General features: G+C 61.0%; 2 protein-coding genes across 3 annotated transcripts in view; one reads left to right on the top strand and one right to left on the bottom strand.

The window, feature by feature from the left end:
• Nucleotides 1-19187, top strand: part of STAB1 (stabilin 1) — a gene marked incomplete at its 5' end in the record, with an annotated part of 26864 nt that extends 7677 nt beyond the window's left edge. The window contains 58 exons of one of the 2 annotated variants that reach the window (XM_079712085.1): nucleotides 116-253; nucleotides 394-534; nucleotides 685-747; nucleotides 1046-1159; nucleotides 1236-1289; nucleotides 1528-1608; nucleotides 2007-2165; nucleotides 2586-2648; nucleotides 2884-2979; nucleotides 3230-3316; nucleotides 3838-3949; nucleotides 4401-4587; nucleotides 4697-4790; nucleotides 4901-5059; nucleotides 6425-6520; nucleotides 7076-7171; nucleotides 7304-7351; nucleotides 7516-7646; nucleotides 7818-7929; nucleotides 8450-8527; nucleotides 8616-8714; nucleotides 8843-8941; nucleotides 9076-9207; nucleotides 9448-9576; nucleotides 9761-9817; nucleotides 10218-10301; nucleotides 10823-11018; nucleotides 11142-11237; nucleotides 11329-11374; nucleotides 11476-11552; nucleotides 11767-11892; nucleotides 12077-12150; nucleotides 12303-12377; nucleotides 12632-12754; nucleotides 13071-13118; nucleotides 13331-13408; nucleotides 13513-13659; nucleotides 14088-14228; nucleotides 14331-14390; nucleotides 14705-14881; nucleotides 14965-15051; nucleotides 15164-15313; nucleotides 15412-15468; nucleotides 15561-15762; nucleotides 16134-16283; nucleotides 16373-16477; nucleotides 16624-16731; nucleotides 16812-17005; nucleotides 17099-17243; nucleotides 17324-17457; nucleotides 17546-17711; nucleotides 17788-17897; nucleotides 17991-18110; nucleotides 18197-18346; nucleotides 18425-18529; nucleotides 18614-18760; nucleotides 18849-18965; nucleotides 19053-19187. In XM_079712085.1, the coding sequence (XP_079568211.1) occupies nucleotides 116-253; nucleotides 394-534; nucleotides 685-747; nucleotides 1046-1159; nucleotides 1236-1289; nucleotides 1528-1608; nucleotides 2007-2165; nucleotides 2586-2648; nucleotides 2884-2979; nucleotides 3230-3316; nucleotides 3838-3949; nucleotides 4401-4587; nucleotides 4697-4790; nucleotides 4901-5059; nucleotides 6425-6520; nucleotides 7076-7171; nucleotides 7304-7351; nucleotides 7516-7646; nucleotides 7818-7929; nucleotides 8450-8527; nucleotides 8616-8714; nucleotides 8843-8941; nucleotides 9076-9207; nucleotides 9448-9576; nucleotides 9761-9817; nucleotides 10218-10301; nucleotides 10823-11018; nucleotides 11142-11237; nucleotides 11329-11374; nucleotides 11476-11552; nucleotides 11767-11892; nucleotides 12077-12150; nucleotides 12303-12377; nucleotides 12632-12754; nucleotides 13071-13118; nucleotides 13331-13408; nucleotides 13513-13659; nucleotides 14088-14228; nucleotides 14331-14390; nucleotides 14705-14881; nucleotides 14965-15051; nucleotides 15164-15313; nucleotides 15412-15468; nucleotides 15561-15762; nucleotides 16134-16283; nucleotides 16373-16477; nucleotides 16624-16731; nucleotides 16812-17005; nucleotides 17099-17243; nucleotides 17324-17457; nucleotides 17546-17711; nucleotides 17788-17897; nucleotides 17991-18110; nucleotides 18197-18346; nucleotides 18425-18529; nucleotides 18614-18760; nucleotides 18849-18965; nucleotides 19053-19109 (6477 nt within the window). In that variant the 3' untranslated portion in view covers nucleotides 19110-19187. The remainder of the gene's footprint in view (nucleotides 1-115; nucleotides 254-393; nucleotides 535-684; nucleotides 748-1045; nucleotides 1160-1235; nucleotides 1290-1527; nucleotides 1609-2006; nucleotides 2166-2585; nucleotides 2649-2883; nucleotides 2980-3229; nucleotides 3317-3837; nucleotides 3950-4400; nucleotides 4588-4696; nucleotides 4791-4900; nucleotides 5060-6424; nucleotides 6521-7075; nucleotides 7172-7303; nucleotides 7352-7515; nucleotides 7647-7817; nucleotides 7930-8449; nucleotides 8528-8615; nucleotides 8715-8842; nucleotides 8942-9075; nucleotides 9208-9447; nucleotides 9577-9760; nucleotides 9818-10217; nucleotides 10302-10822; nucleotides 11019-11141; nucleotides 11238-11328; nucleotides 11375-11475; nucleotides 11553-11766; nucleotides 11893-12076; nucleotides 12151-12302; nucleotides 12378-12631; nucleotides 12755-13070; nucleotides 13119-13330; nucleotides 13409-13512; nucleotides 13660-14087; nucleotides 14229-14330; nucleotides 14391-14704; nucleotides 14882-14964; nucleotides 15052-15163; nucleotides 15314-15411; nucleotides 15469-15560; nucleotides 15763-16133; nucleotides 16284-16372; nucleotides 16478-16623; nucleotides 16732-16811; nucleotides 17006-17098; nucleotides 17244-17323; nucleotides 17458-17545; nucleotides 17712-17787; nucleotides 17898-17990; nucleotides 18111-18196; nucleotides 18347-18424; nucleotides 18530-18613; nucleotides 18761-18848; nucleotides 18966-19052) is intronic. The other variant, XM_079712084.1, reaches the window with a different exon arrangement.
• The window catches only part of NT5DC2 (5'-nucleotidase domain containing 2), a 23690-nt gene continuing 17465 nt past the window's right edge, over nucleotides 19139-25363 (bottom strand). The window contains exons 2-14 of the mRNA XM_079712086.1: nucleotides 23659-23843; nucleotides 23442-23516; nucleotides 23123-23178; nucleotides 22888-22981; nucleotides 22558-22686; nucleotides 22386-22446; nucleotides 22199-22301; nucleotides 21969-22070; nucleotides 21680-21761; nucleotides 19944-20030; nucleotides 19715-19855; nucleotides 19562-19626; nucleotides 19139-19478 (exon numbers count right to left, since the gene is read on the bottom strand). Of these exons, the coding sequence (XP_079568212.1) occupies nucleotides 19217-19478; nucleotides 19562-19626; nucleotides 19715-19855; nucleotides 19944-20030; nucleotides 21680-21761; nucleotides 21969-22070; nucleotides 22199-22301; nucleotides 22386-22446; nucleotides 22558-22686; nucleotides 22888-22981; nucleotides 23123-23178; nucleotides 23442-23516; nucleotides 23659-23843 (1442 nt within the window). The 3' untranslated portion in view covers nucleotides 19139-19216. The remainder of the gene's footprint in view (nucleotides 19479-19561; nucleotides 19627-19714; nucleotides 19856-19943; nucleotides 20031-21679; nucleotides 21762-21968; nucleotides 22071-22198; nucleotides 22302-22385; nucleotides 22447-22557; nucleotides 22687-22887; nucleotides 22982-23122; nucleotides 23179-23441; nucleotides 23517-23658; nucleotides 23844-25363) is intronic.

The raw sequence follows: 25363 nt of genomic DNA, 5'->3' as shown, positions 1-25363 counted from the left end.
CTAGGCTTCAGGGCCCTGGGAGGCCTCCTGTCCCCTCCGTTGCTTGGGCAACGGTCCCTGAAGAGGACTGCCTGCCCTGGGCCCACTCGGCACCCCCGTCCCCTTGTGCCCACAGGCATCCCTTGCCCAGCAGCTCTGCAGACAGCACATCATCGCAGGGCAGCACATGCTGGAGGAGTCAGGGACCCAGCCTACACACAGGTGGTGGACGCTGGCTGGACAGGAGGTCACCGTCACTTTCAGCCGCTTCAGGGTAAGCAGGGACCTCAGCCTGGGGACTAGAGGAGTCATAGGTGGGAAACACAGCCCAGAAAAAGGTGTGGAGGTGGGACAGAGCCTCAGGACAAGGGGTGGGTGTTTGGAGTCTGAGCCAGAGGTCTCATGTCCCAGCAGAAATACACCTACAAGTACAAAGACCAGCCCCAGCAGACATTCACCATCCACAAGGCCAACTACCCAGCAGCCAATGGCATCTTCCACGTGGTCACTGCCCTGCGGTGGCAGCTCCCACCAGAGCTCCCTGAGGACCCCAAGGTAAGCTAGTGCCTTCCCCTCCCCCCACCCTGTGCCCCTGCGTGGCCTCTGACCCGCACTGAGTTCGGAGAGGGGGGCGGGGCAGTTCTGGGCAGGGCTGGAGCAGAGCTCCTTCCCCTCTGGGGCCCTCATGCTCAGCCCTTCCTACAGAGGACCATCGGCCAGATCCTTGCCTCCACCGAGGCCTTCACCCGGTTTGAAACCATCCTGGAGGTGAGTCTGGGCAAAAGGTCCTAGCCCATTTGATCTTTTGTCCCAGGACCCCTCACTACCCAGAATCTGCCCCACAGTGATCTGGGCTTCTGGAGTAGGACGGGCCTTTGCCCACACCCCCATCCTGGAACCTGCCCATTAGAATCCCGAGGCTCTGTGGTAGCATGAACCCATTGCCAATGTCACCCGCTTACTTTTGGTGGGCGTTTCCTGCAGACCAAGGGCAGCAGGGCCCAGGCAGGACTTAGAGGTAAGGGTTGGCCACGGAACCACCTGAGCCTCCTTCTCACCACCACAGAACTGTGGGCTGCCCTCCTTCCTGGATGGCCCTGGGCCCTTCACAGTCTTTGCCCCCAGCAATGAGGCAGTGGATGGCTTGCGGGACGGCCGCCTGGTCTACCTCTTCACAGCGGTAAGCTTGTCGGGGAGAAGGGGCCAGAGATACAGGCTCAGAGCCTCTAGCAGCCAAGCCCTCTCTCTCCTGCCAGGGTCTCTCCAAACTGCAGGAGCTGGTGAGGTACCATGTCTATAGCCACGGCCAGGTGAGAGGTCCTCTGGGAGGTTGGCTGGCTTACACCTGCCAATGGGCTGTCAGAGGGTTTGTCTGCAGATTCCAGTCTTCCAGGGGGCCCCTTCTCCTCTCCCCACCCATCTGGACTCTACAGGACAGAGGAGAGCCTGGGGACCAAGGTGGTAGCTGCGAGTCACCTGGGCAGGACTGGGTGTGGCCCCAAGGTGTGGCTAGTGCCCGGCCTAAGGCCACTCTCTTCTCCACCCCAGCTGACTGTTGAGAAGCTCATCTCCAAGGGCCGGGTCCTCACCATGGCAAACCAGGTCCTGGCTGTGAATATCTCGGAGGAGGTGAGCTCCATGAGCACCAGGGATGGACTAGTGGAGGGGCTGGTGATGACCAGCCAGGTGTCAAGCGTCTTTCGGACCCGGCTTCGTGCTCCGAGCCCTGCAGAGGGCATGCCCTGGTGGAGGGTCATGTGGGAGCAGGCACAGATCAAATCCCTCTCCTGGGGCCCAACAAGCTGGGAGGGCTCCAAAGAGGAGGAGGGTGAGCACGTGGGCAGGGGGAGGGGCTCCACATGACAGAAACCATGTGGGTCAGGGTGCAGAGGCTGGAGCGGTTCTGCCAGAGCAAGAGATGTTGCCAGGGAGTGGGTGAAGAGGTGGCTGGCAGGCTGGGCCTCTGACAGTGTGCTGAGCGCAGGGGCGGGGACTGGGCCGAGGATGCATGCTGGGCTCTGCCACAGGGGCGCATCCTGCTGGGACCTGAGGGGGTCCCCCTACGGAGAGTGGACGTGCTGGCTGCCAACGGCGTCATCCACATGCTGGAGGGCATCCTGCTGCCCCCGACCATCCTGCCCATCCTGCCCAAGCTCTGCAACGAAGAGCAGCACAAGGTCGTGGCGGTAAGCGCACGGGACCCCAGCGCTGCTTGTGTCGGGGTCATCTTCCCAGGGAGAGGTGCCGTTTTCTAGTTCTCCTCAAATGAGTGGGTGGCTCTGGGGCTCGGGCGCAGGCCCCAGTTTCACCTGGACGCCCCACACCCAGCCCTCAGCAGTCCTCCTGATGGTCCCTTTGCCATCACTCATGCATCTACAGCCCTGTTCCCAGCCTCCCTGCCCAGACCTGTGATGCTCTCACACTGAGCTCTCCCACCGCGGGGCCTTTGCCCTTGCTCTTCCCTCTGCCTGGAACACCGTCCTCTGGCCCTCCTGTGGTGACTCTTTCTCATACCTCAGGCCTTGGCTGAGTGCCTCTTTCTTAGGGTTTGCTAAATAAATAAACCATGACTAACCCTTCTCCCTTCCTCCCCCTACCCTGCCCAGGGCTCCTGTGTGGACTGCCAAGCCCTGAACACCAGCGTGTGCCCCCCCAACAGCGTGAAACTGGTGAGCATCCCTTGGCCCAGCTCTCAGGGCTGACTTCTGACTGCCCTGCAAGGTTTCTGCCCTGGGTCAGGGTGGGGAAGTGAGGCTGGGAGGCTCAGCTGGACCTGGAGGCTCAGCCCCACTGACAGGGGAGGTGCCAGGCCCAGGGGGCCAAGGTCCCTTGACCAGGGCTGCCTGGTGAAGGGGGCCGGCCCAAGACCCCTGCCTGCTGACCAGCCTGGCACGGCCCACCCAGGACATCTTCCCTGAGGAGTGTGTCTACATCCATGACCCTACTGGGCTGAACGTCCTGAAGAAGGGCTGCGCCCACTACTGCAACCAGACCATCCTGGTGAGCCTGGGCATGGGGCACTTGCTCCCTAGGGATCTGGGGCACTTGCTTCTCCTCTGGAGCCCCCAGGCTGGGGCTGGGTGGGCTGCCATCCTCAGAGAGCTGTGCTGCATCCTAATGGTGGAAAAGGTGTCACAGAGGAGCCTCGCCCACCCCCTTGCTCTAGACATGGCACCAGGGAGCAGAAGCAACCTGGGCTGGGGGGTCGACATGGCTCCCGACGGACCCTCAGATGTGTTCTTTCTTACAGAAACCTGGCTGCTGCAAAGGGTTTTTTGGGCCTGACTGTGTGCAGTGTCCTGGGGGCTTCTCCAACCCCTGCTATGGCAAAGGCAACGTGAGTCCCCTCCTGCCCTGGAGTGAGGGATGGGGGAGATAGGGGCTCCTTTCTGAGTTGGCCGGTGACTGGCTGTATGTCTGAGCAAAGCCTGCCTCTCTCTGGTATTGGGTTCTTCACATCGAGGCAGTGGAAGTTGGACCAAATTATGTTTATTTTAATTAGAATCAATTAATTAGATTGTTACATCTATTTTCATAAGGGCTATTTGTCAATAGTTTTTTTGTGTGTGTTGTATTTTTGCCATTTTGTAATATCGCAGTTGCTTTAGCACCTGGCTATGGAGGAGCACAGGAGTCGTGTGTTTCTAGATTAAGCAGAAGTCACCCATGAAGCTACCAGGGCCAGGTGCCTTTTAGGGGCTAGTTCTTTGGCAGCATCAGTGAGTTGGAAGGTCTCTTCCAGCAGGAGGTCTTCTAGGGGGAGCAGGAGCTCACAGCCTGTGGAGAGAAGGGATGTTAGGGAAGAGAATGTGGATAATCCCCTCCCCGTGACTGCTCTTGCCTCCTGCCCACCCCCAGTGCAGTGATGGGGTCCAGGGCAGTGGGGCCTGCCTCTGCTTCCCAGACTACAAGGGCATCGCCTGCCACATCTGCTCCAACCCAAACAAGCATGGAGACCAGTGCCAGGAAGGTGGGTGATCCTGGCCTAGGCCACCTGCCAGGGAGAAAAAGGGTCGCTTGGAAGTGGGGCTGGGGACTCCCAAGAAGGGAAATAGAACCCCAGGAAGAAGGGTTCAGTCCAGAGGTTATGGAGAAGGTTTTGGAAACACAAGAGTAGATGTCTCTTTTATCCATGCAGGGAAGAGAGCCACAGTTTAACCTAAAGCACGCAGGATTTAGGTCAGACATACAGAAGAACTTTCCGATGGTGGTGTTGGGAGCAGGGCAGCTAGAATAGGGTGACTGAAAGCAATGAGTGCCCCCCTCTCATTTCTTCCTCCCTCCCGAGTCTGGGATGACCTGATTTTGACCCTGCAGTCAAATCTATTCTGGCTGTCCCATTCCCAGCATTGCCCAAGCATCCTGGCTCCCAGCCAGCCCTGCCTCAGCCTCAGTTTCCCTGCTCCGTCTCCTCCCTGCAGACTGCGGCTGTGTCCACGGTCTGTGTGACAACCGTCCGGGCAGTGGGGGTGTGTGCCAGCGTGGCACATGTGCCCCAGGCTTCAGTGGCCGCTTCTGCAACGAGTCCACAGGGAACTGTGGGCCCACAGAACAGGCCCAGCAGTGCCACCCGCATGCCCGCTGCATTAACCAGGGGGATATTGCCAGGTGAGGACGTGCACTTCCTCTCTGCTGCGTCTGTGACTGCACTTGTCAGTTTGCTCACAGCTTCCAGAGGCTTACTGGAGGCTCCTCATTCACCACCCCCCACCCCCAGGTGTCTCTGTCTCGATGGCTTTGAGGGTGACGGCTTCTCCTGCACACCCAGCAACCCCTGCTCTCGCCCAGACCGTGGCGGATGCTCAGAGAATGTGAGTCTGGCCCCTTCCTTGAAGTCCTGACCCACGAGCTCGAGGTGGGACTCCCTTGCCCTCAGCCTGCCGCCCTGCAGCCCTGAGTCATTTATCCGTGGCTCTCACAGGCTGAGTGTGTCCCTGGGGCCCCAGGCACCCACCACTGCACGTGCCACAAGGGCTGGAGCGGGGACGGTCGTGTCTGTGTGGCCATCGACGAGTGTGAGCTGGATGTACGAGGCGGCTGCCACGCTGACGCCCTCTGCAGCTATGTGGGACCCGGGCAGGTGAGGCTCGGCCGGCCTCGAGAGAGCACGTGGGGGTCTCCATCCTGGGGGACTCTTCCCCCTAGCCCATCTGACTCTAGCAACGTCTAAGAACTCAAGCTCAGGGTCTCAAACCTCAGACACAAATGAGAATCCAGTTCTGAAATGTTGAGTCGTACAATCTGGAAGCAGTAGATGGGTGCTGGAAGCAATGCGAAGGTTGCAGTAGTTTTAAAGGAAGGTGTGTTGGAGTGCCAGTCTAAGGCAGCATTTTTTCCAAGTCAGAAGACTGTGACTCCTGTGTCTCAGGGATGAGGACTCTCATAACCGAGAATCAATGAGTTCTCTGCTCTTACGGGCCACTGGGGCCATTGCCTTCTGACAATTAGCTCATTCACCCACTCACTGGTTTCCCACATGTCACCAGGCACTTGTTACATGCTAGTTGCTGTTCTAGATTTAGGAATTCAGTATTGAGCAAAGCAAGAAGAGACACCTGCCCATGGAGAGTGACATCCCCAAATTTTTAGACTCATGGAAATCCAGCTCTTGGAATTTTGGAGTCTCAGACTCCAGTCACAGGATCTCAGAATCTGGAACCTTCCACATGAAGCACGTCAGGCCTGGTGAGCCCGAGGACTGGCTGGCATTGAAGAATCTAATATGCAAGTTGGGAAGCCAGGTCTGGCTGCTTCAGGGTCAGCCTCTGTGTGGCCCAGGCTTATGCAGGGATCCCTGGGGCTCCCTGCCTCCTGCCCCATGATTGTCTGGACCACCAGCCGTGGGACCTCAGCAGTGACACTCAGATGGGCCTGAGAGCTGGAGCTGCGAACTCCATCAGGAGCTTTAAAGTTCAGAACTGGGGGTGGAATAAGCAGTTGCAGATGCCCCCATCGTGCAAAGAAGGGCAACTGAGATCCGGGGAGTCTCACTAGTCACTCACCTGAGGTGTGGATAACCCCAGCAAGGACACTGGCATTTAGCAGGAAGGATCAGAGCAGCCAAGCAGAGTGGCGGGGTTGGAGGGGGGGATCCGAGCAGCCATCCCTGGGGCTGGTCTTGGCAAAACCTGCCCACTCATCACACAGTGCAGACCTCAACAGCCTGGCTGGGCCCAGGCCTGAGAGCAAAGAGGCCCCGAGGCTCCTGGATGCCCCCCTGCCAATGCCATCACTTCCTCAGACTCTTCCTGAGAGCCAGTCTCCCCTCAGGGCCTCAACCTCTGCATCTAGAACATGGAACTCCAAGGGTGGGGCTGGGAAAAGCTCCTCTGGGGTCTGAGCAGACCACCCCAAGGGAGAGTGCCCGTCGGGAGCTGAACTGTGGAGGAGGAAAGGGTTTCATGCTTCTGGTGAGATGAGGCTCTCTGCTCCCCAACCTCTCCAGAGCCAGTGCACCTGCAAGCTGGGATTCGCAGGGGACGGCTACGTGTGCAGTCCCATTGACCCCTGCCGGGCAGGCAACGGTGGCTGCCATGATCTGGTGAGGGGGTGAGAGGGCTCCAGGCCCAGGGGAGGCTTCAGGGGTAGGCCTTGGCCGCAGCAGTGTCCCTGTCTCTGGTCAGGATTGGGATCTTTCTCAACCTGAAATCCAAACCCTGTCACCTGCTTGCCCACAGGACAGAGCTTTCACCCTCCTTATAAAGATCCCAGCCCCTGCCCTTGTTCCGTGCTCCCAGTGCCACACCTTCGGCCTGGCTAGCTCCTCCTGCCCTCAGCTCAGGCCTCGCCTGGAGGTCCGGGGCCTCCTGGATGCTCCCACAGCCCTGGACTTCCCTGACCCATCTGCCAGGTTGGGTTGGGGTAGCTCACGTCACATGCTCACTGGTCTTGGAGAGCAGGCCCAAGACCTGCACACCAAAGGAGCAGCTTGAATACAGACTGGATAGAGGGAGAGACAGATGGTAGGGATGGGTAGCTGGACAGGAGGACAGCAGGAGGATGGGCCAGAGTGAACGGAGAGATGGAGGATGGGTGCTGTCCAGCTTGCCCTGTGGGTGCTGAACGGAGGCCATGTCTCTCTGCCCCGCAACCCCAGGCCACCTGCCGGGCAGTGGGAGGAGGTCAGCGGGTCTGCACATGCCCTCCTGGCTATGGGGGTGATGGCTTCAGCTGCTACGGAGACATCTTCCAGGTGAGTGGTTTCCTGTGCTCGGGGAGGAGTCCTCTTGTGGAATCCGGGGGTGGGGCCACACTCAGGGTCATGGAGGGAGGGGGCTCAAGTCTGTCCCTAGACTGGTGACTTCAGCTTTTTCCCTCCCCTCAGGAGCTGGAGGCAAATGCCCACTTCTCCATCTTCTACCAGTGGATCAAGGTAGGATCGGATAGAATGCTGGGCTTGGGGACTCAGATCCAGGAGGCCACATAACAGCTCTAAGAGCTGGAGGTGGGGGGCAGGCCTGGAGGCTGGGGGAAGTGATCTCAAGGTGGTGGCTGCCTTCATCACTCCTCCTGTCCTCCCCCACACCATGTGCACAGGGGGCCGGCATCACTCTTCCTGCTGACAGCCGAGTCACAGCCCTGGTGCCCTCGGAGTCTGCCATCCGTAGGCTGAGCCCTGAGGACCAGGCCTTCTGGCTGCAGCCGAGGATGCTACCGCAACTGGTCAGGTGGGCTGCCACGGCTGGGCTCTGGGAGGGGGCTTTTGTGGGAGACCCAGCCCCTCCCCAGAGGTCCTCAACCTGGCATGTGTCCACCCTTTGGGGTGGAGCCCAGTTCCAGGGGTCTCTGTAGGTTACACTAACCCGGTTCCATGGCCCCCCTAAACTGTGTCCTCTCAGGGCCCATTTTCTCCAGGGCGCCCTGTCTGAGGAGGAGCTGGCCCGGCTGGACGGGCAGAGTGTAGCCACCCTGAGCCCCACTGCACGCTGGGAGATTCACAACATCAGTGGGGTACGTGGTGAACTTTGGGCAGAAGAGGGGACCATACAGGGAAGGGGGGGCTCTAGTGGCTATAGGCTTCCCAGCCCAGGGTCCCCAGTGATGTGATGGGGTCCCCCTGCCCGGCCCAGGGCTGAGCTCAGAGGATGTGCTCAGAACACATTTGCTGCTGGGCGGTGTCTTTGGGCCAGAGTGACTGTCCTGCCAGGGCTTGTCTGTCCATCTTTGTCTGCATGTGCACACCTGGCCCCCTCATGCATGGGCCCTAGTGAGGGTCTGTGTGCCCATCTGGTAGGTCCTGAGTCTGAGGATGTCCAGGCCAGGTTGTCTGTCCATCTTTGTCTGCATGTGCACACCTGGCCCCCTCATGCATGGGCCCTAGTGAGGGTCTGTGTGCCCATCTGGTAGGTCCTGAGTCTGAGGGTGTCCAGGCCAGGTTGGGTGCCTTGTGCCCAGCAGCCTCTCTGTTGGTGCCACACGCACTCTTAAGTGTCTACCTGTGTCTCCCTGAGCTCTGTCTGCTGCCTTCCAGAGGGTCTGGGTGCAGAATGCTAGTGTGGACGTGGCTGACCTCCTTGCCACCAATGGTGTCCTACATGTCCTCAGTCAGGTATGGCTGGAGGGGTGTGTGTGCAGGGAACCTTCTAGGCAGGCCAATAGGCAAGGATGTACTGACCAGCCCCCATGCTCCGTGCCAGGTCTTACTGCCTCCGAGAGGGGATGTGCTGCGGGGGCAGGGGTTGCTGCAGCAGCTGGACTCAGTGCCTGCCTTCCGACTCTTCCGGGAGCTGCTGCAGGTAAGGGCAGGAGGAGGGAGGAGTCCTGGATGGGGGCGCCCTCCCCCAGGTGCAGGCAGAGCTGCTGGCTCCCAGGGTCAGGACTGAGGGCAAGAAAGCCCACCCCTGACGCTTGCGCCCGCCCCTAGCGCCACAGGCTGGTACCCCAGATTGAGGCTGCCACCGCCTACACCATCTTCGTGCCAACCAACCACTCTCTGGAGGCCCAGGCCAACAGCAGCGGCCTGGTGAGATCAGCGGGATGGGCCACTGAGGGGGGTGGGTGAGCCTCCCATCCCACAACAAGGACACAGCGGGCGGGACGCGCCGTCCCAGGCACTCGGGAGTCCTGGAGCCCCTGAGCCTCTCCTTCCCTCTCCAGGACTTGGACGTAGTGCGACACCATGTGATCCTGGGGGAGGCGCTTTCCACAGAGGCCCTGCGCAGGGGCGGACACCGCAACTCCCTCCTGGGCCCCGCACACTGGCTTGTCTTCTACAACCATAGCGGCCAGGTTGGTGGTGGGGTGGGGGAGCACAGGCGGCCCTGCCCCTGGCACCCTGCTCTTGGACACCCCTTTTCTTTGGCGTTCCCCCACCTGGGCACCTCAGCCTCTGGTCCAGAGACTTCCCATCCTGGGAGACCCCTAGTCCACAGAGATACCCCAGCCCTGGAGTGCCTCCCTGGCCTGCAGCCCCTGAGGGGAGGGTGGGGATGGGGTGGGGGGTGTTCAGCCTCCTGCCCTAACCCCCAGCCCGAGGTGAACCATGTGCCGCTGGAAGGCCCTGTGCTGGAGGCCCCTGGCCGCTCACTGTTTGGCCTGTCCGGGGTCCTGACGGTGGGCTCAAGCCGCTGCCTGCACAGCCACGCAGAGGCCCTGCGGGTAAGAGGCTGGGGCCTGGGGAGCGCAGAGGGGCGGTCAAGAGCCGGAGGCTCTGGCTGGCCTGGCCGGCGGGAGGGACACTTGGTCAGGGGTGGGAGAGCTGTTAGCCCGCCCCAGAGGAGGGAAGGTGGGTTTGGAGCCCCCGCCTCGGGACTGCCTGACACTCTGCCCTCCTTCCCTTCAGGAGAAATGTGTAAATTGCACCCGGAAATTCCGCTGCACTCAAGGCTACCAGCTGGAGGTGAGGCAGGGCCCAGCACATCCCGTCCCTGCTTCACCTGCTCTTACTGTGCTCAAGGTGTCCGAGCTCCCCGGGCCCAGCTCTGCTCACCCAGGCATGGGAACCTGGAGCAGCGTGGGCCGCTTGGCTCTCCTGCCAGAGGCCAGGAGGCCTGGGTCCAGGTCTGCCCAGAGGAGGCCTCACTCAGACTGGCGACCTGAGGCCAGTGACCCTCGGGCTGCTAGTCCTGCCTACCTTCTCCTCCTCAGGTCTTCTGTCGTGGTCCTTCCTTGACCCTTTTGCTATCCTGCTTACCTGTCTCACCCACTGACACCTGTAATCTGTCTGTCTGTCTCCCCATTCACTGCCTTGCCCCTACCTAAGCCACTGGCTGAGTCCTCCTGCCTGTCCCCATTTCCAGGACACCCCCAAGAAGAGCTGTGTCTACCGGTCTGGCTACTCCTTCTCCTGGGGCTGTTCTTACACGTGTGCCAAGAAGATCCAGGTTTGCCCTGAAGCAACCCCCAGCCCCAAGCCTTTGACCAGAGAGGAGGAGGTGGGAGTGGGGGCCCAGGGCAGGAGCCGGGATTAGGCTTCAAAGGCAGAGGCAGGGCTAGGACTCTGACGAAGCCAGGGAAGCAAAGGCCTGGCGGAAGGGGAAGGGAGAGAGGTCTGAGGTCAGAGGGGCCATTGTTTGTCCCTGTGGCCGTGCCTCCAGGGAGTGGGGATGGGGAGAGAGAGAAAGGGGCTCAGCCTGGAACTGACACCAGCAACCAAGCCCTGGGGCCAGCGCGAGTTCTGCCCCTCTCCATGGAGTCCTGTATGGCCTTTCCCTCCTTGAGTCCGTTTCCTCACCCCTGCCATGGAGAGGCTTGTAGAAGGCAGTCTCCATTTCTCTGGGTCTGACTTGCTTTGTTCTATGGCTCTGTGGCCCCAAGATGCCCTTCCCCCGCCCCCCGCCGTTTCCCTGCCCCCTGACCTCTGTCCTGGCCTGTGCCGGGCCTCTCCTTGTGCCCCATCCCGCAGGTGCCTGACTGCTGCCCTGGCTTCTTCGGCACACTGTGTGAGCCGTGCCCGGGGGGTCTGGGTGGTGTGTGCTCGGGCCACGGGCAGTGTCAGGACAGGCTCCTGGGCAGTGGGGAGTGCCGCTGCCACGAGGGCTTCCACGGAACGGCCTGTGAGATGTGTGAGCTGGGCCGCTACGGGCCCAACTGCACTGGAGGTGAGGCCCTGGGGGCGGGCAGGAATGGTGGGAAAGCTGGCCAAGGACAGCGGTCATGGAGACACTGCAGCAGGGACAGAACAGGCACTGGGTAACTTCTGTCCTACCTCGTTCCGCTCCCAGTGTGTGACTGTGCCCACGGGCTGTGCCAGGAGGGGCTCCGAGGGGACGGAAGCTGTGTCTGTAACGTGGGTTGGCAGGGCCTCCGCTGTGACCAGAGTGAGGAGTGGCCCCAAGGGGGAGAGGCGGGTTACTCCTGGGGAGGCGGTTCCTGGGTCAGCATGATCAGAACCATCCTCCTACCCCCCAGAAATCACTGGCCCTCAGTGCCCACAGAAGTGTGACCCCAATGCCAAGTGAGTGAGCTCAGCCTGGGGCAGGTGGGCAAGTGGGGGGGTGGCTAGGGTCAGGGCAGGGGCTGGGCAGACATAGACTAAGCTGTTGCTGTCCCTCCCAGCTGCGTCCAGGACTCGGCTGCAGCCCCTGCCTGCGTCTGTGCCGCGGGGTACTCGGGCGACGGCATCTACTGTGCAGGTCCAGGCACACCAATGCCCCGAGGCCCCTGAAATTGGGGGGTGGATTTCCCCACAGAGCCCTTTCCTTGCCCTTTAGGTCCAGTCTCTATCCCTGTCACCTCTTGGGTCTGACCCCTCCCTCCGACCTTTTCCTTTCTCTCATGCCCTCCTCCCCTGTCCCCACTCTGTCCCATGCCCACTGCTCACAACTCTCTGGGATCATCTACCCCTAGTGGTGGACCCTTGTGCCCATGACCACGGGGGCTGCTCCCCCCACGCCAACTGCACCAATGTGGCACCTGGTCAGCGGACATGCACCTGCCTGGATGGCTACACGGGTGATGGGGAGCTGTGCCAGGGTGAGGCTGGGGTCCGCCACCAGGGGTCTGGCTTCAGTGGCATGAGTGAGACTAGGAAGGGCTGAGGGGCACACAGGGGTGTGAGCCTGAGGGTGCTGAGAGAGTAGGGGATGAGCACCTCAACAGGCAGATGAATGGAGGGGCTGCCTAGGGCCAGCCCTCATCCCAATGTCTTTTCCCCCAGAAGTTAACAGCTGTCTCATCCACCACGGGGGCTGCCACATGCACGCCGAATGTATCCCCACAGGCCCCCAGCAGGTCAGCACAACAGAGCTGGACACTGGGGCTGTGCCATTCCCTCATAGGGTGTGGCCCTCCTCAGACCAGGCCCAGGGAGGGGTGCTCCTTCTGTCCAGGGCGCTGGCCCACTCTAGGGTACCAGCAGCCCCACTGATTGGGACTTGGGACAGGTCTCCTGCAGCTGCCGCGAGGGTTACAGTGGGGACGGCATCCGGACTTGTGTGCTCTTGGACCCCTGCTCCCAGGTCAGGCCCCCAAGTCGCACCCAGTTCCACAGGGGGAAGGGACTGGGGTGGGAACCAGACTTCCTTACAACCCCAGCAGGGTCCTGAGTGCTTCTGAAGGGTGAGCCACCTGTGCCACAAGGTCAAGTCTGACTGATTAGTAGGAAACAGGGCTTTGAGTGTTGGCCAGGGAACTTCATGGCCCCTTCCCCAGAGCTGGTTGGGGCAGCAGTCCTGGGAGTCACTGATGCCTCTCTTTCCTGTCCCTGCCTCAGAACAATGGAGGCTGCAGCCCCTATGCTGTGTGCAAAAGCACAGGGGATGGCCAGAGGATGTGTACCTGCGATGCAGTCCACACTGTGGGTGATGGCTTCACCTGCCGTGCCCGAGTCGGCCTGGTAATGATGCCCAAGTAGGACCCCTGACCGAGCCTTGGCAATGCCCCCCATGGGCCTGACCCGTGATACTGGTTAAGACCCCAGATTTGATCCTGATCCTGGCCCTGACCAGGACTTGAGCCTGACCCCTGACTCCACCTAGGCCTGACCCAGTTACGATCCATGAAACCAATCCTGATCCCAGCACAGACCACCCTGGCTTTCCTTTCCTCATCTCTACCTTGGCCAGACCTTGGGCTCTAGGTGCTGGGACAGGCACCAGCCCTGAATGGAGGCCAACCACAATCTGAGCTGATCCTTGTCTCCCCTGATCCAGGAGCTCCTTCGGGACAAGCATGCTTCATTCTTCAGCCTCCATCTCCTGGTGAGTAACCAGCTGGCCTGCACATCCTTGGTCCAGCCTGGGTCTCTCTGACCTGCAAGTCCCACCTGTCTCTGGGCCATGATATTCTCATTTGGTCAGAGGGCTGGCTGGTTTGGTTTCTGAGTCTGTGTCTCTCCCAGAAAATCAGTGGAAACCTCGAGTTGGTCCCAGGTCACCCTTCTTCCACCCAACCTATTTCCCTCTCCCCCCAGGAATACAAGGAGCTCAAGGGGGATGGGCCTTTCACAATCTTTGTGCCACATGCAGATCTAATGACCAACCTGTCGCAGGTAACTCAGCCCCTGGAGCAAGGCTGGGGATTCTGGGGGGTGGGCACTGCCTGGGCAGAGGCGAAAGTCAGGGCACCCTTGTGCCCTCGTGACTCCCACTCCAGGATGAGCTGGCCCGGATTCGTGCCAATCGCCAGCTTGTGTTCCGCTATCACGTGGCTGGTTGCCGGCAGCTGCGAAGCCAGGAGCTGCTAGAGGAGGGCTATGCCACCACACTCTCTGGGCACCCGCTGCGCTTCAGTGAGAGGGAGGTGAGCCCAGGCCCTGGTCCCCGACGTGGACTGTCCACAGACCAAGGACTCAGCTGCTTTCAAGGCCTGCACCTATGCCCTGTCCCCATGCCTTTAAGACCCTCTCACCTTCCCAGGGCCAGGGAGGCTTTAATGAGAGAGAGATGAGTCTGTCCCCGGACCCCACCCACTACCAGGGGCCAGTCCTGGGCTCAGGACTTCTGAGCTTGGCCCTGTGTCTGTACCGCTCCCACCAGCCAAGTCCGGTGGCTGTTTCCCTGGGTGGCTGTTTCCCTGGGCTGGAGGCAAGACCCACCCTCTGCCTTGACCCCGCCCACTTCCTGCCCCAAGACTCACCCAACCCAGGCTCTGCTCCCACCTCAGGCCCCACCCACAGCTCCCTGAGCACCCCACTAATTGGCTTTATTCAATCCCGGCCCCACCCCCAGGGCAGCATATACATCAATGACTTTGCGCGCATGGTGAGCAGCGACCATGAGGCTGTGAACGGTGTCTTGCATTTCATCGACCGTGTCCTGCTGCCACCTGAAGTGCTGCACTGGGAGCCTGACGCTGCCCCAGTTCCGCGGGTATGACCTGGGTGTGGGCGGGGAGCTGGAAAGCAGGCGGCTAGGGTCCTGGGATCCTCCCTCCCCTCTTGACCTCACTGTTCACTGAGCGCCTGTCCCCAGAGAAACTTCACCGCCGCCGCGGAGAGCTTCGGTTACAAGATCTTCAGTGGCCTTGTGACGGTACTGCTCCTGTGTGTGAGCCTTTCAGTGTGTGCATATGTGCACGTTTAAGTGTGTATATGCAGGTGACTGTCAACGTGTGTGTTCACCTTTCTGTGCACAGGCCATATTTGTGGGCATGAGTGTCCCAGTGAGCACAAGGGTGTGCTTATTTGTGCCCACATACCTGACAACTTGCATGTATGTCCATGTCTACTGGCCTGGGATGGCTATAGAGGAATGTGGCTGGTGGGAAGGTCACCTGGGTCCCTGGAGCCCCTCCACCTGCCCACCATCCTCTGACGGGACCGACTGTCACACCTCTATCCTACTAGATGGCTGGCCTGCTGCCCCTGCTTCGAGATTCATTCCATAGGCCCTTCACAATGCTGTGGCCCACAGACTCCGCCCTGCAAGCCTTGCCTCCCGATCGCCAGGTCTGGCTATACCATAAAGACCACCGTGACAAGCTGGCAGCCATTGTGCGGGGCCACGTGATCCGCAACGTCGAGGTGGGTGCACTCCCAGACCTTGGTCCCCACTGCCTGCCACTGAGCCTGCCCTCCCAGCTCCAACTGTGGCTCCATCTGCTCAGGCCTTGGCATCTGACCTGCCCAACCTGGGCCCACTGCGCACCATGCATGGGACCCCCATCTCCTTCTCTTGCAGCCGTGCCCGGCCGGTGAGTCTGGGGAGAAAGTTTGAACGAGGGAAGCAGGAGGCAGGGGCCCTGGCACTGGGGGGGCTGCAGTACACCTGTGACCCCCCACATACTACACATCCTCCACCTGCAGGGTGAGCTCACGGTGGGAGAGGAGGATGCCCGGATTGTGCAGCGACACCTGCCCTTTGAGGGGGGCCTGGCCTACGGCATTGACCAGCTGCTGGAGCCACCTGGCCTTGGTGCCCGGTGTGACCGCTTTGAGACTCGGCCTCTGTGGCTGGTGAGGGAGGCCACAGGCCAGAGGTGGATAGGCAGGGGCCTAAGCCCACCTGTCCTGTCCACTCACTTGAGCTTGCTGTTGGCCTCCCTTCCTTGCAGAAGGTTTGCAGCATTTGTGGGCTGGAACCACCCTGTCCTGAGGGCTCACAGGAGCAGGTAAGGGGTTGGGAGCCGGGTGGGGGTGGGGGTGGGGGCAGGGCCCAGGGCCTACCAAGGTAAGGTTTGCAGCCTGATTCCTCTTGGCCCAGGGCAGCCCTGAGGCCTGCTGGCGCTACTTCTCAAAGTTCTGGACGTCTCCTCCGCTGCACTCCTTGGCACTGCGCAGTGTTTGGGCCCGGCCCAGCCACTGGGGTCAGCCCCAAGGCCTGGGCAGGGGCTGCTACCGCAACTGTGTCACCACCACCTGGAAGCCCAGCTGCTGCCCTGGTCACTATGGCAGTGAGTGCCGAGGTGAGTGTCCTAAGGCTGTGGATGCTGCTGGCTGGCTCCTCCAGCTCCCAAGGTGGCCAAGGACATAGTTCTGGCCGTTGTGCCTCAGGGTGTCAGGGTGGTCGGGCTGGGGGCGGGGAGTGGATCTTACCAGGTGAGAATGCTCTAAGAGCTAGGGTGGGTGTGTAGATGGTACAGGACCTGGTGGGGTGTACTGGGGTCTGGGTGTTCTCCAGGGCGTGGGGACTTGGGTGGATTGCTGCTTCTGCAAGAGCCTCTGCTGCCACTGGGTGGCGGATGGACCGTGTGGCTAGGCTAGGCTGGGGATGCGTGTGTGCGGTTCCTGATGAGCGTCCCTGGCCCCACCTCTCTTCTCCCACCCTAACCCCTAGCTTGCCCTGGGGGTGCCAGCAGCCCCTGTAATGGCCATGGCACGTGCATGGACGGCATGAGCGGCAGCGGGAACTGTAGGTGCCGTTCGAGGTTTGCCGGGACGGCGTGTGAACTCTGTGCCCCGGGTGCCTTTGGGCCCCTTTGCCAAGGTAGGCTGTCCTGCCCGACCCTGCTTTATCCTGCTCCCTAATCCCCATGGCCCATGTGCCAACACCATCCTGCCTGTCCCTCTCCCCAGCCTGCAACTGTACCTCCCATGGCCACTGCGATGAGGGCCTGGGGGGCTCTGGCTCCTGCTTCTGTGATGAGGGTTGGACTGGGCCACACTGTGAGGTGCAGCTGGGTGAGTGGGCCCTGTGCTTGTGCCCACCCTGCACACTTGTATACACCTGCACACACCAGTGCATGCCCCAACTGCACACTGAGGTGGAAGGGGGTCTAGGAGGGCAGCCACTAACCTGGATGTGTGGGGTGGGCCCCGGGGGACAGAGCTGCAGCCTGTGTGTGCTCCACCCTGCGCACCCCAGGCCGTGTGCCGCGCTGGCCACAGCTGTGAGTGCAGCCTGGGCTACGAAGGGGATGGCCGCACGTGCACAGGTGAGCAGGAATGTGAGGTGGGAGGCCCCACTCCCCTCCCCTCCTGTCGCCTGGTCCAACCACCCTCTCGCTGCCTCCAGTGGTAGACCTGTGCCAGGATGGGCGTGGCGGCTGCAGTGAATATGCCAACTGCAGCCAGGTAGGCACAGTGGTCACCTGCACCTGCCTGCCCGACTACGAGGGTGACGGCTGGAGCTGCCGGGCCCGCAACCCCTGTGAGGATGGCCACCGCGGGGGCTGCAGCGAGCACGCTGACTGCCTGAACACTGGACCGGTGAGCAGGCGGGCAGCCAAGCAGCTGGGCGGGGGTGCCCCAATGAGCGGCTGCCCCAGTCCCTGAAGGGCGCCTACCTGCTCTGCTGTCCAGAACACACGGCGCTGTGCGTGCCACGCCGGCTACGTGGGCGATGGACTGCAGTGTCTGGAGGAGCCTGAGCCGCCCGTGGACCGCTGCCTGGACCAGCCACCACCCTGTCACGTGGACGCTGTGTGCACTGACCTGCACTTCCAGGGTGTGCTTCCCTGCCCTCTCCCAGCACCCCGGCTTTACCTTGGTGCCGGCCCTCTGACCATGCATCCCTGCCTTCCACAGAAAAACGAGCCGGTGTCTTCCACCTGCAGGCCCCCAGTGGCCCCTACAGCCTGAATTTCTCACAGGCCGAGGCAGCCTGTGGGGCCCAAGGAGCTGTGCTTGCTTCTCTCCCTCAGCTCTCTGCTGCTCAGCAGGTGCGCGGGGCCCAGGAGTCTGGAGCCAAGCCTGTGGGGGCCCCCTGAGTTGGGCCTTGGGTCTCAGCATCTGTTTGTGCCCCTACAGCTGGGCCTCCACCTCTGCCTTGTGGGCTGGCTGGCCAATGGCTCGGCTGCCCATCCCGTCGTTTTCCCGGCAGCAGACTGTGGCGATGGTCAGGTGGGCGTGGTCAGTCTGGGTGCGCGGGAGAACCTGTCGGAGCGCTGGGATGCCTACTGCTACCGCATGCAAGGTACAGTCACCCACCACACCCCATTCTCTGCCCTGCCTTTTCCCACTGACCCACTAACTCACTGCCTCTCCTGCAGACGTGGCCTGCCAATGCCGCGATGGCTTCGTGGGTGATGGGGCCAGCGTGTGCAATGGGAAGCTGCTTGATGTACTGGCCACCACTGCCAACTTCTCCACCTTCTACGGGGTGTGCAGGGGCCCAGGCTCAGGACCAGGGGGGTGGTACACCTGGGATCCCTGTGGAGAGAGCCTACCCACAACCCTGTCCCCACCATCTCAGATGCTACTGGGCTATGCCAATGCCACCCCGAGGGGTCTCGACTTCCTGGACTTCCTGGACGACGAGCTCACCTACAAGACACTCTTCGTCCCCGTCAACGAAGGCTTTATGGACAACCTGGTAAGTAGCAGGGGATGTGGGGAGAGCAGGGCCCAACTCTGCCCCCTCTAGCTGGCCCAAGCCAACAGGCCCTGCTTTGCCCACAGACACTGAGCGGCCCAGACCTGGAGCTACACGCCTCCAATACCACCTTCCTGAGCACCAACGCCAGCCAGGGCACCTTGCTTCCCGCCCACTCGGGCCTCAGCCTCATCATCAGTGACATGGGCCCTGACAACAGTTCTCGGGCCCCTGTGGTGAGTCTGGAGGCTGCCCCTCCCCTGCTGGCCCCAGCCCTCACTCACCCACTGGGCCTGACCCTGGTCTCCCTACAGGTCCCAGGGGCAGTTGTGGTTAGCCACGTCATCGTGTGGGACATCGTGGCCTTCAACGGCATCATCCACACTCTGGCCAGCCCCCTCCTCGCACCCCTGCGGCCCGTGAGTTGGCCAGGGGCGGGCAGAGTGGCAAGGGGTGGGGGGACCGCTCTCTGGCCAGGTCTCTGATGCTCTCCTCGTTGGCAGCGGGCAGTGGTGGCCCCAGAGGCCCCACCTGTGGCAGCAGGCGCGGGGGCGGTGGTAGCTGCTGGAGCGCTCCTTGGCCTCGCGGCCGGAGCCCTCTACCTTCGTGCCCGAAGCAGGTCCGCAGGCTTTGGCTTCTCTGCCTTCCAGGTAGGCTGGGCTGGAGACGGATGGGGTTGGTGGGGTCTGGGCTCACTGAGCTTGCTTGAGGCCTCTCACTACTCGCGTCCCTTCCCAGGCGGAAGATGACGCTGCTGATGACTTCTCCCCATGGCAGGAAGGGACGAGCCCAACCCTGGTCTCTGTCCCCAACCCGGTCTTTGGTAGCCATGATGCCTTTTGTGAGCCCTTTGACGTGAGTGCAGGGGCTGGAGGCTTGGGAAAGGGGACCCAGGGCCTGGTCTCAGCCCAGCCACTAACAAACAAACAGTCCTCCCCGCAGGACTCACTCCTGGAAGACGACTTCCCTGACACCCAGAGGATCCTCGAGGTCAAGTGACGCAGCGGGTGCTGAAGCAGAGGCATGAGCAGGAGGGAGGCAGCTTTTATTGCCCAGAGTGGGTGGGACAGCAGGGGCTGGACCTGGTCCAGACAATAAAGGTACCCTCAGCGGATGTGGGCCATATCACCAAGGAAGGGTGTCTTCATGCATCCGGTGCAGAGCTGGTCCATCCAGAGCGGTGCCTCGTGCTGCAGGGGCGTGCGGCGGGGGTAGAAGGTGAAGTCCACGCGGTAGTTGAGCAGACAGCTGAGGGAGGCCATGTAGAGGTCGGAGAAGCGCACCAGGCGCCGCGAGAAGTAGGTGGGGTTGTGGAAGGTGCGAAAGATGCTCCCGAACTGCGCGTTGAACAGGGCCTTGGTGATGCACCTGGGGAGGGAGATGTGGGCACTCACGGGGGGGGGCTCCTGAGGGGGCTGGGCTGGGGCTCCTGCCCAGGCCCCACCACTCACCTCAGCTCCTGCCGCTCCTTCATCCAGGCGGCCAGCACCTGCCGAGACTCGGCATCCTGGTAGGTCTGGGGGAGACAGACAAGGGGTGCTCTGGGTGTGTGCGGCCAGGCAGCAGCCCCCCACCTCCCCGCAGACGTCCAGCTGCCCCCGCACCTGCATACGCTCCAGCAGCCCCGTGAGTGCCTGCTGCCATGTCAGCGAGTGCATGTACTGCTCCGTGTTGATGATGCGGATCTCTCGCTCCAGCTCAGGGATAATGGCACCTGTGCGCCAGCCGTGACGTAGCATGAGATCCTGGGGGGCAGGGCAGGCAGGGCTCAGCGCCGGCCAGGAGGTCCCCCTCCCCTCCCCACTGCGACCCATCCCTGCCTCCCGCCCTCACCGCCAGGTCACTGTAGAGGTGGTCTCCGAAGTAGAGCACACGGGGGCCTCGCCATTCCGTCAGACGCAGGAAGTCAAACAGGTTTCCCTGGGAAGAGATGGGGGGGCGGGGCTAAGCCCAGTGTGCTGAGGGGGCTCCCCCAGGGCTATTCTCCACCAGTCTTCCCAAATCCCCAGAGGCAGCAAGGCCCCTCTAGCCGGATGCTGGGCTGCCCTTTCCCGTGGCCTCGCTGTTCCCTCCAGGCTCCGGAAGGGGGTCTGCCTGGGGCAGGAAGGTCTCCTATAGGCCTGGCCTGGTGCCCTGGGCCTCCCCTCCCTGTGCCCTCACACCCACCCAAGCTAGAGTCCACTCTTTGTGGGAAACAAACTGCAGCAGTGACCCCCTGGCCCTGAAGCAAGCAGGCCACCTCAGCCTGAGCCCAGAGGGACCCAGCAGACCAATGGCAGTCCTCACTGTGAGGCCGCCTGCCCCTCCTGCGCCAAAGCTGGAAAGAAGATGAAGAGCCAGGCTCAAGCACAGCAGAGGAAGCTGGCAGGGGAGCAGGAACGGGGGCAGGGGTTGCGGCGGGGGCGGGCCACAGAGCAGGAGGTACAGCAGCCTCCACAGGGCAGGCGCCCACAGCCCAGAAGTGAGAAGACTATACACCCAGCAAAACGGAGTTACTAGAAGCAGTCTGTGGGTGTGAGAGGCCTAGGGGAGGTGACAGCCATGAGGGAAACAGGTAGCTGCGAAGGGCTTAATGGTTAAATAAGCTCAAGCAGAGAAGGTGAGGAGCAGGGGGCCCGGAGCAAGAGGGAAGTACGAGCGGGTGGGGTGCTGAGGATGTGCCAAGTCGGGCAGGAGGGAACCTGAGGTCCAGCAACAGGAGACGGGGAGAGCAAAGACGACGAGAACCACGCACACAATGAAATTTCAGAACATCAGGCATACAGAAGTCTAAAGCCTGCCAGAGAAGAAAAATCACTGCTCCCCACAAAGATGCATGACCCTCCTCAGGCTCAGCCAGGATGCCATGACAACAGGGAGCATCAGCCTCAGAGCCGAGGGGTAAAGCTGGTGCCCAAGGGGGCCACCGACAGTTGGGGGCCAGCAGGGTGGAAGGCTGACCAGTCGGCAGGGGTGAAGGGCTGGCACCTTGGCACCGGGCGGCCCGAGGCTGCTCCCTGTGGCTGTCACTGGCCCGACTGCTGGATTCCTCCCTGCCCCCAGCTTCTGGAACCTCCATCTCCAAGAAACCCAGCTCAGCCAGGATTTCTGCATTCCATCCAGAGCCAAATGCCTTAATCACCTCCTGCTCACAGCCACCTGACACTTCCCCACCAAGCACAAGGCCCCTCCCCATCTTCCTAGCCAGCCAGGAAAGGGGTCTCCTCACCCCCAGCCCAGCTCAGGGGCCCCAACCAGGCTCATCTGGCTGCAGCAGAGTGCTCAGCCCCAAGCGAAACCAGGGCCGTTTATTGGGCACTTGGCGAATGCCCGGACACCTGAGAGCTTTACACCACCACTCAAGTAGAGTATTCTATACCTCTTTTACAGACGAGGAAAGCACAGCACACAGAGGCCGAGCAATTGGGCCAGGCCCTGGGAGCCACTTCCTGTGAGGGGACAGAGCCACAACAGAGGTGTGGTGGCTGGTCAGGGCCCGAGAGGCCACGCGGCAGCCCCGCCACAGCCTGGGGCCGTGGCTGGGCCCTGGGGTCCCTACCAGGTGCAACTCCCACCTAGATGCCCCTCACCTGCCGATAGATCTTGCCCTTTTCCAGGCGGGTGATACGGTCCCAATGCAGTGAGCCCTTCTCATCAAGTTTTCTGAAAGGCCTAGGGTGGGGTGAAAGGCCTAGAGTGGGGTTAAAGGGCCTGATTTCCAGTCTGTGGCAGGACCACAGGCTGGACACCTCCCACTCTGCAAAGGCCCACCTGCTCACCTGCCCATCAGCAAGGGGGTGCCCCCACCCCAGGCACACAGGGTGGCAAGCAGAGGCCAGTCCCCGCTCCCTGGGCCCATCGCCCCTGCCAGGCCCATACTTGCGCCGGTCGGTGAAGAAGCTGGGCTTGTCTGCCTGGACGATGACCACGTCGAAGAGTTGGCGCCAGTCGGCACCCACCATGTGCCGCATCCCCTTGTCCCTGGGCAAGGGTGGGACAGAGTGGGACAGGTGGCAGGTGTCTGAGGGAGGCTCCAGGCCTGCCCACCCCAACTCAGGCCCCTGCCCTGCTCCCTCCTCTCACGGGTTGGGGGGCACGGGGGTGCTCACACGAAGCTGAAAGGACTGTTGGTGATGAGGAACAGCTGTTTCCCGTGCGCCACCAGGCGGCTCAGGACGGCGAATGTCTCATCCCCTCGCAGGATGTACTTCTCTAAGGGGGGGAGATGGGAGCTTGTGAGGGCCAGCCCTGCACCCTGCCCAGGCAGGCCGCAGCAGGGCAACCATCCCCCCTTACCCATGTCCCGCTCGATCCACTGGTACATAAGGCCCTTCACGTGCACATCTCGGATGGCGTCCTGGGGGCAGTGGAGGACAGTGAGGCCACAGTGGAGCCCAGGAGGACCTGCCCTGCTGTGGCTGGACTTCACCTTCCCTGCCACACTGGGAGGCAGGCCTAGCGCCCTCACCGTCACATCCTTATAGAGGTGTGCTTGGTCAAACTCCAGGCCATGGCCCAGGAAGTGGTCCACCACGCAGGAGAGCAGTGCCATCTCTGGCAGCGAGAAGATGTCCATGAACTGCTTGATGGAAGGACCCTGAGGAAAGACCACTGACTCAGCAAGCCCCAGCTCCGGAGACCCAAGAGCTCCAAATCTGTCTTGGGACACTGGTGGAGGGGCACAGCCTGTGGGTCAGGGCTGGCCCACCAGGGTGTGGGCACTGCCTCCCAGGGAGCCAGCACCCACCGTGAGGTCATGGAGCTGGCTGCCCTGGGCAGTGGCAGACAGAGTGAGTACCTTGCCATAGAAGCCACTCATCTGGTACAGTGGGATGTGCTGGGTGCCCCCATATAGGTTGATCACCTCTTCGTCTGGTACAGGCTGAAGGCCCCTGGGTGGATGCAGAGATCACCAGTTTGAAGTGGTCCTGAGCCCGGGCCACGGTGTAGGGTGGGGGACAGTGGGGTGATGCAGGACAGTGTGGACCTGGAGCAGCAGGCTGGGGTGGGGTCAGGGCAAGGTCAGCACTGACCTGTAGGCTGTCCCCAGTTGCACATAATGGAAGGCATCAATCTTCATCAGAAGACTCTGAGGGCACCAAGGGAGTAAGATGGGCAATGAAGGAGTTTGCCATTAGCTCTGAGCCAGCCTTTGCTAGCCCCCATGCCGAAGCCCCAGATGGATGGTACCAAGGGTATCATGTGCACGCCAAGAGGAAGCTACAGCTTTGAGGCCAACGAGTAGAAAGATGAGCACCGCCCCTGCCCGCATAGCACACGGGAGGCTAAGGAAGTAGTTCTGATATACATCCAGTCAGAAGGGGCCAGGGAGTCAGTGGTCTAGCCACTCACCTTCTGAATATCATAGTGGAGGCCACGGATGGCAAAGCTGGGGTTGTAGTCATACTTTCGAATCCCCTCCGGGTACTGTCAGGGGAAATCAGGTCAGGCCTGAGCCAGCAGTACTGACAGACCTGCTGGCTGGGCAGCTGCCTCAGGGGATCAATTCAGCCACCCATCCAGGGGCGCCCCATGATCCGGCCTGGGACCCCTACCTGTTTGACCTCACCTTGTAGTGCTCAATCAGAATGTCACGGGCGGCAGTGAAGATCTCTGGGTGCAGTGTGTCCGCATACTGGGCCAGTGTGTAGTCATAGTCGAAGCCGTAGACCTCGACATCGCGCAGGCTGATCTCGTTGTTGGCATAGATGGCCGCTGGGTTCAGGAGACTGCAGACCTCAGGAGGCAGGAGGTCTAGAGGAAGGAGGTGTAAGTATAATGAGAATAATCAGGAAACACCCTAAAATGGTACTCTTAGCTCAATGCAGCATTAGGTCAAACTGAGGCTCAGAGAAAAGTCACTCACCCAGGGTCACATGGGTGGGGTAAGGACCCTATGGGTCCTGGATTATACCACCCCCTGCTGCCTACCAGTTGCTCTGAGCCATGCCTCGTCCAGATTCTCATAAGCCCCATGGGACACTTGGCTATGCTCTGACACTTTCCACCTTGCCTGAAGCTGGGGTTGGGACTTAGGAACATTATCAAGGTGAGGGGTACTGGGTAGCTCCGCTGCTGCTCAGGGCCCCAGCTCTGTGCACCTGCCGCAGGTCTCACAGTGAGGCCCCTCTAATCGGATTTCAGCTGCCCACCGGCCCACGTAATGACATTCACTGCCCCTGGGACTGAGCAGGACCCTGTGGGGCTCCTGGGTACAGAAGCCTTTCTGTTCCCTGTTTCTTGTTTATAGGGAACAGACTACAGCCTCCATGACCTTCCCCTGGTTCCAAAGGGCAGATTTGAACAGCTGCTAGTAGGGAAGGGAAAGGATGGGGAGACAAGTGAGGAGCAGCCAAGAAACAACCTGAGGCAAGGTTTGAGGAACCAGAGAAGCTCATCAAGATTAGGAGACCAGGGCTTCCCTGGTGGCGCAGTGGTTAAGAATCCACCTGCCATGCAGGGGATATGGGTTTGAGCCCTGGTCCAGGAAGATCCCACATGCCACGGAGCAACTAAGCCCGTGTGCCACAACTACTGAGCCCGCATGCTGCAACTACTGAAGCCCATGTGCCTAGAGCCTGTGCTCCACAACAAGAGAAGCCACTGCAACGAGAAGCCTGCGCACCACAACGAAGAGCAGCCCCTGCTCACCGCAACTAAAGAAAGCCCGTGCGCAGCAATGAAGACCCAGTGCAGCCAAAAATAAATAAATTAAAATAAATTAAAAAAAGAAAAAAAAAGATTAGGAGACCACCTGAGACAAGATTAAAGGAGTGCAGACCCTGCACACACCCTCATCTTATCAGCAACCCCACCCTTGAACGATTGCTATAAAAACTCCTCACCAATTCCTCCCCGGCTGGGAGATAGTTTTTTGGCACAGGAGCCTGCTGTGTCCCCCTTTGCCCGCCAAAGCAATAAAGCTATCCTCTTCTACTTCACCCAAAACTCTGTCTCTGAGATTCGATTCGGCACTGGTGCAGGGAGGCTGAGTTTTTAGCATCAAATTTGGCACCCAACATGGCGCTGACTCGCAGACAGTCCTGGTGGGGGGGGATTCCCTTGCTTGACTGGACGCTCCAAGATTTTCTCCATGACAGCCTCATTCAAGAGTGGCTGAAGAATTCCTTTAGAGGCCAGATCACCTGAGACCCTTGCCTGGGAAGGCTGAGCCCCAGTCATACCCCATCGGCCATCCTGGCAGCTGAAACTCGAGGCAAGACTAGACAGTGGAAGAGTGGTCCCGCTAGGGACCACCCTAGCGGCTGCCAAGG

The sequence above is a fragment of the Hyperoodon ampullatus genome (genome assembly GCF_949752795.1).
Source record: "Hyperoodon ampullatus genome assembly, chromosome: 10".
In the NCBI taxonomy this organism is placed as follows: domain Eukaryota; kingdom Metazoa; phylum Chordata; class Mammalia; order Artiodactyla; family Ziphiidae; genus Hyperoodon; species Hyperoodon ampullatus.
The sequence above is the reverse complement of the archived record's forward strand: the minus strand, read 5'-3'. Positions and strand labels throughout refer to the sequence as shown.